The 15,339-nt window shown below is 46.8% G+C and overlaps 1 protein-coding gene across 1 annotated transcript; it reads right to left on the minus strand.

The window, feature by feature from the left end:
* Positions 1–6,832: 6,832 nt before the first annotated feature.
* Positions 6,833–11,716, minus strand: AICDA (activation induced cytidine deaminase; the record flags this gene model as incomplete). Its single annotated transcript, XM_080639440.1, has 5 exons — positions 6,833–6,886; positions 7,160–7,275; positions 7,487–7,757; positions 8,248–8,395; positions 11,709–11,716. The coding sequence occupies 5 exons, from the start codon at positions 11,714–11,716 to the stop codon at positions 6,833–6,835; spliced, it is 597 nt and encodes a 198-aa protein (XP_080495566.1).
* Positions 11,717–15,339: the final 3,623 nt, after the last annotated feature.

Genomic DNA, 15,339 nt, shown 5'->3' on the forward strand with positions numbered 1-15,339 from the left:
GTCCCATTGAAGAATCTAGAGAGCACAACAGCACAAAGCTATACAACAGTGTGTAGTGTCACAAAATGGAAACCCTAAAAATTAAGAAAATCTGCAAGATGTGAAGACCCATCTGATGTCTCTTGCCAGAAATATGTAAGCATCATAAAATGTTGCTCACATCTTGGCATAGCACAGAGAAGTCTTTACCCATCACGGTGTGGAAATTACTGCCACATTGCTAGTTCACATGAAATAATCTAAAAATGCTGGTAGGTGTCACTATGCTCCTGCACCTTAGAATAAGGTCAGACTTTTATCTTGGAGACGTCACAGCTCAGTGTACCTGAAACTCCAACTGTCTGGAGGAAGATGGCAGGTTGAATGGCCCAGCTGTCTGGAGTAGGATGATGACATTGCCTGGAGATTAAAGAAGGTGTGAATTTGAATTAGGAGAAGGTGGGTTGATGAGAGAGAATTCATTTGAGAAGACCCGAAAAAGAGAACAGGAGACTTCAGTAAGTAGCATGTGAATGTTGTGGTTTAAGCCCAGTTTTAATAATGGTAAGGGAAATAATAAGGGGAGAGAATATAAAACTAAAAAGGGAAAAGGAAAACAACAAACACAAGTGATGCTCAATACAATTGTTACCACCTGTCCACCAATACCCAGCACGATCTGAGCAGAGATCTGGGCCTTCCGGGTAACTCCCCCCAGTTTATATACTGGGCATGACGTGCTGTGGTATGGAATACCCCTTTGGCTACTTTGGGTCAGATGTCCTGTCTCTGCTTCCTCCTGGCTTCTTGTACTGCTCGTTGCTGGCAGAGCATGAGACTGAAAAGTTCTTGATCGGGGTAAGCATAACTTAGCACCAACCAGAAACATCGATGAGTTATATCAGCACTGTTCTCGGACCAAAGTCGAAAACACAGCACTGCACCAGCTACTAAGATGGAGAAAATTAACTGCTGCAGCTAACCCAGGACAATGAAGGGGATCAGAAGCACCAGAAGCTAGGGGTGTATCAACTTCATTGTTTTACATGAGAAAGCACTAGTAATCCAGTAAGGAATATACCAGCCCAAACTTGATCTTGATCCTATAGCAGTAGTAGGGTGACCTGCTCCAAATTAACTGCTTTCTCCTGCAGCTTCATCTGAGAGTGAGCACAGACCCTTCTGTGAATCCTCCAACTTTGCTCCTGTCAGTCCAAGGCCCATCTCAGTGAATTATCAACCATGAAAGAGTTTTCCTGCAGGCAAGGTAGAGGACAGTGCCTTTACTGCAGAACAGAGGAGTTATTCCTGACACATCAAGACATAACCTGTCCTTGCTTTGGACTCCAGCTAATATTCCTCTGTTTAGCCCCAGGCCAGAGAGCCTTGGATGAGGGTGGGGTGGTGGCCAAGGGAGAAGTCAGGATACACAGCAGAACAACAGAGGACACCAGGCTCCTCAGTTTCATTTAACGTGGGTCTCTGCATCTCTAACCCAGTGCAGCTTCTCTCAGAGAGGTGGGTGCAGTAGGTGTGATTCTCTTCAGGCTGTGAGGAATGCCTTGGGGATTAATAACAGTAGGTCAGCACTAGCAAGAGTATGAGATGGGTATGCAACCTGCTGAGTTTTGAACACACATCTTAGACACTGTTGGGCCTACTCCTGCTCCATCGTTGTATCTCAAAGCAACATTGGCAAGTGCCCACTGGCTCCGGAGGGAGCAGTGGGTACCTGCACAGGGATGTCTTGCCTTATCTCCCCTTTTCTCCCTATAGTTACAGTACTGGCTCTCTTCTGACTCTTACCCCCAAAACAAAAGTTTTCATTTGCTATCCTGTGTAATTACCTGTTTTTCTGTCCAACTTCTTCTCAGAAGGGCTAATCAGTCTTGCTAGAAGTCCCAAGAGAGAAAGACAGCAACAGTGGGTTCCTGGAAGTGAAATACTAGGGAAGAGAAGAACAAAGTGAGAAGATGTAATACTGTCTTGCCTGACACACTTCCAGGCTCCAGCCCTCTGCAGCTCTTCCTAGGCCAAATGTAGTTTCTGAGTATTCAGTAGCCCCGTTTGAAGCATAAGCAGCTACACTGCTGTTCCGGGAGAGGAAGTAAGCAGGATCTTGGAGGCAGCTGAAAGCAGAGACAGCATTCTGTGGAGGCTGTAACAACTCCAGCTGGAGTAATCAGGGTCCTGTGGCCCTGCCCTGGTACAAATTAACACGGGCCAGAGGGGTGAACCAGAAATGTGCCCATTTGCTCAGCAGCAGTCCTAGTCCATTAAGCAAGAACTTTGCAGTGGTGATGGTCCTGTAATGTGTAGTGCTATCTCTAAGGGAGCAAAAGAACACCTGATAAAGCAGAAATGACGAACAAGGCAGAGTGAGAGATGATGCAACCCACTTTCTCTTTCCCCTTCAGATGCTCTCCTTATCACTGCTAGCACTGTCAGAACAAATGGTCTCTTCTGTGCCAAACCCCTCTATGTTTCTTCCATGAACCGAATCTGATTTCCATCACTGCAAATATTTACTGCATATGTGATTAAATAATTACATTTCTGCTCATAGAAACACCAAGGGGTCAGCACCAGGGTGAGGAGAAAAACTACATGAGCTACAGGACAATGCTGGAATACATCTAGGCTAAAAGCTGCTGAAAGGGCAAGTAGCAGGGGACTGGACTGCCATGAACTTGAAGCCCCTTTCTGTCCTGGTTTCCAAGTACCAGCATGTGAGAGAGGAAGAGAGAGCAAACAGGGAGAGGAGACGTGCTTAGAAAATCCCCCTTGTATTTGCAAGGGCCTGGAGTGTGTCTTTGCATTTCTTAATGTTAATCTGTTTCTTATTACTGCAATGCGATGTCCAAGGACGCAGTGTACTGACCCGGAGTAATGCTGTGTGCAGCTGTGGGAATGATGTCAGTGTCTTGTTCTTCAATGGGCATGTTCTGGGGGCTGTCGTGAGCCAGACTGCGGGAGCCGTTTGCAGCGAGAAGCAACATATCCCTCCAGCCAACATCCTGGTAAAGGGTGCCAGGCATCCCCGTGGACCAGGAGGTGGCAGCCATGCGCAGTTTTCCACACTGAACCGATAACAATCCCATCCCGTTTATCCTCTTTCCTCAGTTATCAAAGACCGAGTCCATACCTCACTCTGCTGCAGGGTTTAAGCTTTCACAGAATGGGTACTTTCTATATCCCAGCCCATGATAAACCACATGTCAATTGTCATAAGACTGGATGCATCCTGAGGATCTCGTCGAATAGAGGTCATGCAGGTGGCTGCACGCAGACACACAGGATGGCGTTCAGTGAAGATGGAGGAGCTATGCCCAGCCCATGGGCAGGATGGCTTTCAGCAGCCCTCTGGGTCTCATAAAGGTGTGCTGATAGTATCAGTGTGTACATCCTGAGCATGCGAAAAGCACCCAAAACATTACACACCCGGTCACAGGGACAGGCCTGGCAAAAGCTCAGGTTTGTGCCAGATTTGCTGGGAAATCTTTTGTATCCTGTCATTAATTGTGGCTGTAATGCTTAGAGTAACAAGAGAAAGAGGAGGCATGCACACTCATGGGAAGCAAGGCTGGGGTGGCAGCAGCAACGTTATTTGGATGTGCCTGTGTCTTGCTCATCACTGCAAACTGTGGCATGTTGGATCAAGTGAGACTGTGGTTTTCAGCTGGCACCATAGACCCCTGTTCTGGTTGTTCCCAGCAGTCTCAGGAAGAAACACTCTCTCCAAAATCACAAGTGCTCATTTCCCCCAGCTCAGGCAATGGGACCTGAAGTGTATTTGCCACTGTTGGCTTGAGGGAATAGTTCTTTCCCAGGTGCTTGTAAAGGAAGGAGACACCTAGAATAGCACAATCACTGTCGCCATAAGGGAGTATAAGTGGCATTCAAGAGCATACAAGCATTAGAGAAATGTTCCCCATATACACAAAGCAAGTAAAAAAATCTTAGGCTTGAAAAGCAGTGTTACTACGTAACAGTCATCCTCCAGGGAGCTATTCTTGGCAGAGACACCTAAAGCATTTGAGGTTGAATTAATTAATAATGCCAATTCAAACATTGGTGATACATAACAGGAATTCATATTTGAGAACAGAAAAAGTGCAGTTGAAAAGAAACTATAGCAGAAGAGCTGAATTCCTACAGTCAAATCACAAGGATTAGCTAAGCAGTCCACTGAATTTAATCCACTTTAGATTCATAAGAAGCAACTTAGGACATCTTCTGAATGCAGTGCGTGTTTCTTTGCATTTGCTCATTGCATTTATTTGCCTATAGTTTAATGTCACCAACTGTCATGTTTCAACAAGTATCTTCAACTCAATGTTTGTCAGCATTTAAGCAAAAACCAGTGTCTCAACTGCACTTCGAGAAAATGCTGCTTTTACTGATAGGTCTCCAACAACCTCACTGAGAAGGACAATGTTGTTTTTCAGCACAATACCAAAACTTGAAGACAGAGATCCTTTTCCCATCTCTGCTTCTCTTCTTGCTTTGCAAAGTATGTTGAGTAAGCACTGCTGTGTCCACACTGGCCCATTATGAGTCATGAATGTGGACGATAGGCTTGCAGTCAATGAAGGAAGCACCCTGAACAACTTTAGCATCTACATGACAGGTTTTTGGTAGTATTTCCCTGGTACCTATTGCCTGAATACTTCATTTACCTTGAGCTGCTGCATGACACTATCAGCAAGTTCAAAGTTGCAAGTGAAAAGGATAAAGACAGTTTAATAGGGTATTGCCAGGTTTTCTCTCCAGAAATCAGAAAGGATAGATGACACCTTAATCCTTTGTGTCATCTTTTACTTCCTTCACCCACATAGTATCAGAACAATGACAAAACCACATGCTCATTTGCAAGACCTTTATTTATATAAATAATATCCACCATATCAAACAAATATACAACATCATGCTTGCAAATTAATGCTTTGCAAAGAACTCTCGTTGCTATTCCTGGTTGAAATTCCTCAAGCTGACAGTGCCTCAGGAGCCTCAAGCTGTAGGAAACTTGTGATGAACCCAGTTGTGACATCTCCTAGCAGGAGTAGGCAGAGCAGAGCTCTCTGCTGTCCTCATGGCCTGTCACCAGAGAAGGTGTTTTGAGGAGCAACACAAGAGCCTCTAGCCTTAGCCAGAAAGAGGGACAGGATGGAGGAACGAACTCGCCACCATGATGAAGGAAATGACAGAGCAGAGCACCCCCAGAATGTGGGACACATTTAGCCTTGGCAAAGCCTCACAAGGTTAGGACAAGCTCTTGCAGAGGACAATCTGCCTGTAATTTAGGTAGTGGAAAGCTGCTGGTGAGTAGTTGTATACTATGAGCCCATGTCTTCAACCTGGTAGACCGTGTCCACACGATCAGGTGCTAATGGGGTCCCCTAGTGGAAACACGGCGCTTGACAGCCAGAAGGATGCCTTGATTTTGCCCCGGGCAGAAGGTACTTATTTTCAGGCTGTAGAGCTTTGCTTATGCTGAATGTTTTTTTCTGGTCAGCTCTCAGTCTAGTCACCAGCTAGCTGTATCTGGCCATATTATGGGCACTAAAAGGCCTGAAGGAACAGAAGACTATGGGACTATTAAGGTGCCTCTAGCAGAGGACAGTTAGCTAAGGAAAGAACATGTTGCAGGTTTGATCTAGGAGGAAAAGCTCAATGCATGAATAGTGGTGTTCCTCCCTGAGGTATGCGAAGAAACAGATGGTGACTGATGTGGATGCCAATACAGCATCTAAAAATGTCAGAGCCTCAACTTACATAAGGAATTAAGTCTGAGGGTAAGACAATGTGGAAATAAAGCATGTTTTCCAGTAGAAGTATGCTGGAAAAACATTGCAGAGTTGAAGTGCCTTGATGGCTCCTTTCCTGATGGGTGGGAGGTCTACACACTGATCAGTACTGCCCCCAGGCTGCCATGGCTCTCAACATAGTTAATAGAAGTTGAGTGGACTTGCTATTTTTGCGTGGAAAACGTCTTGTTGGACACCCAGAATTGCAGCTCACACTTGGCAATGTTTGACAGTCTACTTTTGTTTTAGGCTTTTATTGTGTAGTTTCAGCCTCTCCTATATTGACAAAAGCTCATGTTTGAGGGCACAAAACCTGGACCTACAACTACTGAAGCTTCCACCTTTCTGGGCAGGAGGCACTACATGATCTGGGCCACCACGCAATCCACTTAGAAGACCTGCTGTCTTCAAGTGGAGTTTTCAAACTAAGGTACCTGGGCTGTCCAGGACTCAGTTCAATATTCTCATCTGAGTTTTCCAATAACTGGCTAATTTTGCCATACCACTTAAATGATGATGGTTTTCAACTTCCTACCACATCTAGAAGGACAAATAAACAATTTCACAGGGCAGGACACAGAGCAGCTCAGTGAAGCGCAGCTCTAAAAGCCAAGAGATGTGCCTCCTGAAGGCCTCATGGGATGTGCACATCAGTGCGATGCCAGTGAGAACACAGTCACTCAAACAGCTCTTCAGGCTGTCTGCTCTAACCTGGGCAATGCTAAACCCAGACTCCATTTAGTGGACCACCTGAATTAGCTCTGCAGGGACTGAGGGGGGTCAAATTGCTCCCTGGCAATGTCACTGCAGTCCTGGCTATTCCCAGCTACCAGTGGATGAGGTGTGAACCTAGGGAATGTGTCTTCAGAAGATCAGCCTAATTCTCCTTGGAAATGAAAAAGTAAGGATAGTCTTATCTCTAGAAATGAGGCTGGAAAGAGGAGAGATGTAGAGAGGAAAGAAGAGAAAGATCTGTTGTAAGGGAGAGAGTTGGAAATCAAAGAACAAGTGTTTGTGAAGTCTTCTGGTTGCTGATGACTTCCACTTCAAAGTCCCAGAGTTTTAAAAGCATCTCGTAAATCATCTACTTCGTACAGTGGCTGCAGGACAAAATATAAATGGTAGGTCAGTCGTCAAGTGCACAGGAACATACGAGGATGGGGAAGGAGGAAGGAATGGCAGGAGATAGGATGTGAAGTGAAAGAAGGGGAAGAGAACGTAGAGATATTGAGAAAGTTGGTGAGGGATGTGGGAAGTGAAGACATAAGAAAGAATGGAATAGCATATGGCAGAGATGGGCAGCTAGAGCAGAGAGGAACTATAGTGAGGAAAAGAGGAAAGGAAGAGGTACCAGAAGGAGAATTTGCTCTCACCAGGAGGATCCGTCGAAGTTTCCTGGACAGATGGACAGAGTTTTCATGCAGTCCTTCCCAGGCTTTGAAGGTCTTTTCCCTGTTCTCCACAAACGTGTTCCAGCAGTAAAAGTAATCTGTGCAAAGCACAGGGAGTTATTCAATGAGTCCACAAGACTGCCCCAGAGAGGACACTGCCTTCTCTCTCCTAGGATCACTGAATCATCATGTCTGTGTTCTCTGGCTCCTTGTCCTAGCTTCTCCCACTCTCCTGTGTCTCACTAACATACCACACACCCACCTTCCCCCCCAGCTTTCTGTTATCTCTTTCTCTCCTGCACATCTCACCTTTGAAGGTCATGATGGCAATTTGGGCCCCTGCCTTGTGCAGGCGCCTCAGCCCCTCAGGCTCTGCCTTGCGGTCCTCGCAGAAGTAGAGGCGTGCAGTGAAGATGCGGAGGGTCAGGTTGGGGTAGGCGCGCAGGAAGTTGGCCACGTGCCGGGCGCAGTCGTAACAGGGGCTCCAGGAGGTGAACCAGGTGATACGGTAGCAGCGGCCCGGGTCCAGGTCCCAGGCTGAGATGTAGCGCAGGAAGAGCACCTCCACATGACAGCCCATCTTCATAAAACAGGGAGAGGGGCAAGGCGTGAGGTGGGGGGGAGCAGGACAAAAGAGGGATGAGGAGGGAGGTGTGAGCTGCATGAGGTGTGAGGGGAGGACTAAAGGTGGGGGCAAGGTCCTAGGGTCAGTGCACAGAAGGAGAAGGCACAGTGGTACGTAAGTGGAAGACTGGCTAGGAAAACACAGGAATGCACTGATATGTAGGGACCTACAAGAGGGATATGTGGGAGGTAAGCAGAGAAGTAGGTAGACTGGTAAAGCAGCAGGGAGTACGGTTGTCTTGCTGGTAACACACTTGGTGGTAGCATAAAGTACAGGTTTACCTGGAGTCTATGTCTCCCAAACAGTATATAGCAGTCCGGTCATGGACATGTGCCAGTACCTGCATTGCTGTCACAGCCCTCCTGCCCCTGCAGCCCCAGGCAAACTGGAGCTGCATGCTCCTTAGCATGGGTGTAAGAACAGGATGCCAAGGTGCTCCCCGTACCTGATTGCGCAGGTATCCAAAGTCCAGGGAGCATGATGTAGCGCTGTCACGGCGCTTTACAACATAGCAGAGGTAGGTTTCACGACGGCCCTTGGCCCAGCGCAGGTTCTTGAAGTTGTAGAGGAAGAGTTTCCTCTTCATCAGGAGGCTGCAGGAGAAGAAAGAATTTACATTACCCTGCTCTGGAGCAAGCAGTTGGCTATGTCTTTGTTGAGAGCTCAGCACTAAAAATATCCTCCTCATGTCCAGGCCCTTTAGTATGAGAAGAGTATCACTAATTTGCATGAAGTGTGTTATGGAAAGGATGCAGACGTGACTGTGGGGATGAAGCAGTTGACCTTGTGAGGGGAAACAGTAAGTGAATTAGTAGTGATTACTCAAACAGCAACTATGGCTGGGTAGAGTACAAAAATACTTGCAAATATCCAAAAGATGGACACCAATGAGGGAGAAGGATGAATGTCTGAGAAGACCTGAGAAGATGAGAGGGTCTGGAGTTCAGTCATCAAGAAACACTATTTTTGCCATATGAAACCCTGAAAGGCCACTGGAGCAAGGGATGGATCAAATTAGAGCCTAATCTATAGAGAAGACTGGACAGAATATCTTCCCAGCATTGCCCGAAAGAAGGGCATGGTTGAAAGTGCACAGGGCTAGAGGTTCAGCTAAGGTGCCATATACTAGCTGACAATACATAATGGGTTAGGGATGCTGACACCTTTCCAGACTCAAGTACCATTCCCACATTAGACAAACATCAAATTTGGTGGGAGCCTGCTCCGATGCCCAGGGGTCCTGCTGGGGAGAGGCAGCAGGAGCACAGGGAGGATAAGGTAGTAATGATCGGTATCTAACAGTCTCAATGGCAAGTGGAGGTACAGAGGCAGCTGAGAACAGCTGTGTTCATTGAGGTGAGATATTTACCTCCCCCACAGCAATGCAAAACAGAAGTGTATGGATTAAAAATAAGCATGTCCTTTGTCATCTTTTCCCTCTGATAGGCCGATGTTCAGCAGGGAGATGAGGTCAGTTTAAGTGAGACTGAGCTGGGTTTTCTAAGGGGTCTCCAGTGAGGTGTAGGGGAAGTGGAGTTTGGGTCTGTTAGGAATTTAAATCGGATTTAAATCTGAGGGTCTAAGCAAGGAGAAGTTTCTTACACAAACACCCTTCATCTGTTTGCCAATGTCACCATGAAGCCTGAGCACTGCAGAGCACTTTATCTTCAGCTAATAGGCATCCTCTTTGCTCCTCCCAGAGCACCCTCACACATGGCCAATGCACCACTGGTCTCATTCATACAATCACACACATCCTCTTGCCTTTTGCTACCTAGTACGCGTGCTTCGGTCTCCTCTAGCACTCCCTTATCACACCTCACATCAAACCGCCAGAAGCACATTCTTCCCTCATGCACCCCTGGTACCCTGATTGTCCCACAGATAGGCACACATCCTCCTTCCTGCCATGTCACCCTTAGCAAAGATGCCTGTCCTGCTCAAGTGAGCAAGCACACATATACCGGCTTGTGCCACTCTTTATACCGACATGGTCCTAGAGAAGTAGATAACTTGGGAGCTGAGGCATGTTTCCTGCTAGGAGAAAGTCCATTGAGAAGACAAGGCTATGGAGAGTCCAGCACACACTCAGAGAGCAAAGCATCCTTACCAAGCATTTTATTCAGCCCAACAACAGCCTGAGGCAGTTCTTGGAGATCTGTCCTGTAAGCCACAGTCCTGCTCTGCTGGGCTTGCAGATTGCCTCAGGAGTTCATGTTGGGTGCGTGTTTTTCATACTCACTCTGTTCTTCATCATCAGTTTTGAGTTATTTCTCACACTTAGAGCTGCCCCACTTCCTACCACCCTAGATTCATCCTATTTCTCTGCCTTTGTACAAACACTTGTGAGCATGTGTGTATATTCCCTAACACATACACACACACATGTTGGTCCCCTCACAAAACTGTCAACCAGTGGTTCACCTCAGGCACATTTTCCTCTTAGATAAGCGTTACTGCAGGGCTGTGGGGAAGACCCTCTCCCGTAATGGAGGCACTGGAGAAGGAACACCCCTTCTATGTGTGACAGATCCTCTGGTTGTTCAGAGAGGATAATCCAGACAATCGTGCAGAGAATAAGCAGGTATGACAGGACACAGGCTTGCAGAGCTGTTACCTGGTGTGTTTCACAACAGCAGAAAACAGAGCAGAGGAACTGTGAAAAATGCAATTGCTTACTGAGGAACCTTATAAAGCCAGGTGAAAAATGATGACAATTATGCTGATGTTTCATCAAATCCCGCATGGAAAAAATGCTTTTCAACACATAAAAAAAAAAAAAGAAAAAGGGAAAACAGGCTTTCCTTTTTCCTTCATTTTCCTTTCAAAATGTTTCTGATTCTTCTTTTAATTGTCCCTTTTTGCACTTCTTCCCATTTTTCTCTATTCAAGGGGTTTGCCCCTGTGGAGCAGCATGTACATGCAAATCAGGGGGAAGAACAAAAAGTTACCTCAGAAAAATAAAATGGTGAACACTTTGGTTATTTTTCAGTGTCAGAACAAGGTGAATACAGTTCGAATCACATAATCCATCTGTTCAACAGGAACTTTTCATTAACATCAGTTCCTGTTTTCCCTTCTCTCTGGAGTTCCCTGTCCCAAGGTTTTTTGCTAGGGAGGATTTCAGAATGTGGCTGGTGCAAGAAGAAGAATAATGAATGAGCAGATGTTGCAGGGAGCAACTGAGCAGATGTGCAGCTAGGTTCAAACTGCTGGATACAGGTGCAACTCCTATAGCTGTAGCATAGCTCAAGGGAAAGCAGCAAGGACACAGGAGCTGTGATTATACCTGGGCACTGAAGTAGACTGAACAGAGACCTTCTCCTCAAACAAGAACTTGTGAAGCCAATGCTCAAACCAGAGTGAAAGCCACTGAGTGGGTGAATGATATGCAATTGTGAAGAGTGATCAGCGTAACAAGCTTGCAGAATAATTGCAGTGCAGGTGGGTGAACCCAGTGCTGGAACAGTCTGTGCTTACAAGGTTGTGAGCAGCAGAAACAGAGTAAGAGAAATTTGGTGCGAGAGAAAGAATAGATGGACAAGGAGAGAAGAGCGGGCAGGTATTGAGGTGTTTAAGCAGCAGGTAGCATCTGAATTTTCATCTTTCTGTTGGGTTTGGGGTTTTTTTTTGTTTCTAGAAAAGAAAAACAATGAAAAGGAACAGAGAATAGTTGCGAGAAAGAGAAATGACAGAAAGGGAAAAGGGTACGGAGTGGCAGAGAGTCAAAGGGAAAGAACGATAGAGGCACAGAGATGCAAGGTGCAAGAGCAGGACATAGTGGGGAGTTAGATCACCGAGTCAGACAGGGAAAGGGATGGTGAGCACCAAATGGAGAGCAGGTTAATTTGAAGAGAAAGACTCTCATGTCTTATATGAGCAAGAAACTGGAAGCACTCATTTTACCTGTCCATGACTGCCAAGCTCTGTCTTAGGTGATAGGACTGCAGGGAGGCTGTCTTGCAGGCTCTGACTGTGCAGCCCTCTGGCTTGGTGTACAGAAATGTGGACTGCCACGTGTGTCCCCTCCCCATTCTCCTATCTAGCCCCTGCTGGGTTTGATCAGGGAGTGGTTGAGGGAGGAGTTAGTGCAGTTCTGGAGCTGCAGAAGATGAAGAGCAAAGGGTTGAGATGCAAAGGGGCATCAGTTCTGAAAGATGCTCAGCACCCATTGGTCACCTCCCCCCGCTGCACTCCCTATTGGGCCCTCTTCACCTGCAAAATCATTCTGAATTAATATCAATAACATAACGAGGCAGGAAGTATTGTCTAGTGGTTAGAAGGGGACCTGGGAGCTCGTGTACCACTAACGTGAATGTGGGCAAAACCACACTATCCCTCCGGGCCCCAGGTCATGCAGCTGTGCATTGAAGACAGTGACCCTGCCCTGCCCCACTGTGGAGGGAGCTCAGCTGGAAGGACCTCAGGGAACACTAAATAGTTGGAGGCTAACCCCCTCCTCTGTGTCCCCATTAAAGGCCCTGGCAGCTGCTTGGCAGGATGGGGCAACGCTGAAGCTGAAGAGGACAGTGAAGGGGACCCAGTGTCTGGCCCCTCTTTGGCACCTGAACACGGCCACGGGCACCTGAGCTGTGTCAGCACTCCCGGAGGACCTGCACTGCAAAGCTGTGCGCAAAGGATTGGTGGGGAATGACCCAGAGCCTGATCCTGCTGCTCCAGGGTGGCTGGCAGGACCCCCATCACCTGCTGTACGCCGTCATGCCCAGGCTCATACTCAGGATGCACAAGCTTCGCTCCATCAACACTGCTCTCTGCCACCCGGCTCTGCTCCACCACGGCCCCACGGTGCCTGCCCGGGCACTCAAACCCTCTGCAGGGCTGAAAGACAGCCAAGGGATGAGGCAGCGGCTTCAGCCAGGCAGGGTGCTCAAGAGGCAGCCCAGGGATATTCTGCTTTGTTTCTGTCTCAAGCAGGGCCCAGCCAGTGCTATGGCTGAGGAACAGGGCTTTTGTTTACCTCATGCTAGGGTAGTTCTTCATTTCTTCTCTGCTTGATTTACTTCTTAATTTTACTGGCTTTCAGCACGCTAGGACTGTGTGAAACCAGTGTATGCAAAAACATGAAAAGGAGAGATGAGTTGCAGGAACGTAGCAGACCAGTCTCTAGCTCAGCACTTTGAGCTTTGAGAGTGGCTGGCATGGCACACGTTAGGGAAAGGAGAAGCGCTCCTGGATGGTCCAGCCCTGGGGTATCCTACTTTCTGGGGAAGTGGCTGGGCAGGGCACATGCTCAAAGCATCCACATTTTGCATTGGTCTCAAGAGTTGTGACAATTGTCTTCTTTGAGGATCGGGCTCCTTGTGTTTGACCCAAGATAGAAGAGCCTGCAATCCTTGTGAATCCCTGTCCTACTTAATAAGTCAAAGAGGATGCTCCTGCTAATGAAAGTGTCCCCTTTCAGCTTTTGCCCTAGCAGCACCTTGTGACAAATATCCTAAGTCAGACCAAGAGTCATTTTGTCTCCCCTCCATACTAGTTTTTTCTTTTGATAATGCAAGGAGGATTTTGTTACACATGACATTAAAAAAAAAAAAAGAGAAAAAAGAAAATAAACCCCCAGCACACCCCAGGAAACGTGCTTCTTAGAGATCACAACCATTTGCATTTCATCAGGTAAATGAAGCTAGCTTCAGCTTTACTCTTGTCCTGGCTCCTAATTTCCATAGCCAAAAGCTTGCAGGAAATTTTACAGAACCTTTTCTGCTCCTAAAGGAACCAAGAAACATCTCCATGGCCAGCCTGGTCTTCCCTATAAATTAGATTTGTGCATAATGATTTTCTTAAAGGTTTAACATGTCAGGTCTCATAAAACATTTAACTAGTTCCTTCCTCTGGTCCTTCCTGTAGTGGAATTAGTTCTTCCATGTTTAAAACATCAGCTCTTCTCCTTGATTGTTGAGAGCCTCTTTGCTCTCCACAGAGATAAAAGAGAACGAGCATATGATGGAATGAACAGATGAACTATGTCACTCTTTGTCAGGGCTCTCAAGTCTAAATACTGATGTAGGCTTTTTAATGCCCTTTGTTTAGGCTGGGAACTTCCCCCACACTGGAGATGTGAGCGCACAAAGTCAGTGGCAGCAATTCTCTGCCTCTGTCTCTAATCTCCAGAGCAGAAATGTTTTGGCATAGATGTGTTTTTGGTGTCTCATAGCCAGTCTAGGGTAACATTTTGAGAGGGACCCTCCGCTCCCATGCAGTTCTGCTAAAGCAGGAGCTGCAGTTTCTCGCCAAGGCAAGATCTTGATCATTGGCAGATGCCATCTCTGCTCTGGTTACAACAAAGGGAATTTGGAAAACCATGGAAAAGTTGCTGATCCCTGGGCTAGCTGCTAGTCCAGCTTCCTTGGGCAGTAAGTTTCCAAACCTTTAACGTATGGTGGGACCATTTTGGCTGGGAGCTAACACATGAGAAGAAACGCTGACTGCTCCATTTTTCTTTCCTTTCTGCTCAATGCAAACTTATCAGGAGAGGGAACTGGGGGTGGGAGAGAAAAATTATTACACTGAAGGTGTCTCCATCTCTGTTCCTGATCAAAGCCCAGGTCAGTCAAAGGCTGGTGGGAAAGGCTATGAAAGGTGCCTGTGCTGGTGTGTTCAGTGTTACCTAGTGAGAGATGCTGCTCCAGCTTATCAGGATCACAGAAGGATGCTCTAGCATCTCTCCAGGTTCCTTGTGCTCAGGGCTCTATTCCCTGTCTTCAAGTCAGAACAACAGAGAAAGGACAACAGGCTAAAAAGCAGTGGTCAGGTGTAGAGGGGGAGGAGGATTATCACAATTACTGCTACTAAAGATTCAGAAAGCAAACTCAGAAAGCACAAATGCGGTGAATGATTAAACTTGATCACCTAGTCCCAAAGCAGAGAAGTTGCTTGTTTAGTCAACAGGAAGTCTTGTGTTGGTGTGTGCCGATATAAATACATATTTATTTTTTCCATTCACCCTTTGCTCAGAAATCACATTTTGAAACAGGCGCCGGCACCACCAGTTGGTGGGTTCTTAGGCTGAACACAAGAAACGCAGACACCTGCTTCTCCTCGCCTCGAGTGAAAACCTCAAGCAGAAAAACTTTCTCTGCTGAGCAAGTGCTGATGCACCACTGACACTGTCTTGCACAGAGACCTAGAGCAGGCGAGTGGTAGAGCTCCTTGCAGTTAGACACAGGCAAATAAATGAGCTGATGTGATTATTTATTATAAGAACATGTAATGTTGTATGCTTATTTCATGTAAGCATATGAAATAAGGGTACTGGAGCATAAGGATACCGGAGAGGAACCCTTCATCAACGACTGTAGCAATAGGACAAGGGGTGGTGGGTTCAAACTTACACAGGGGAAGTTTAGATTGGATATAAGGAAGAAATTCTTTACTGTAAGGGTGGTGAGGCACTGGAATGGGTTGCCCAAGGAAGTTGTGAATGCTCCATCCCTGTCAGTGTTCAAGGCCAGGTTGGAGAAAGCCTTGGGTGACATAGTCTACTGTGAGACGTCCTTGCCCATGGCAGGGGGTTGGA

This window comes from Psittacula echo, assembly GCF_963264785.1.
Source record: "Psittacula echo genome assembly, chromosome: 1".
Lineage (NCBI taxonomy): Eukaryota > Metazoa > Chordata > Aves > Psittaciformes > Psittacidae > Psittacula > Psittacula echo.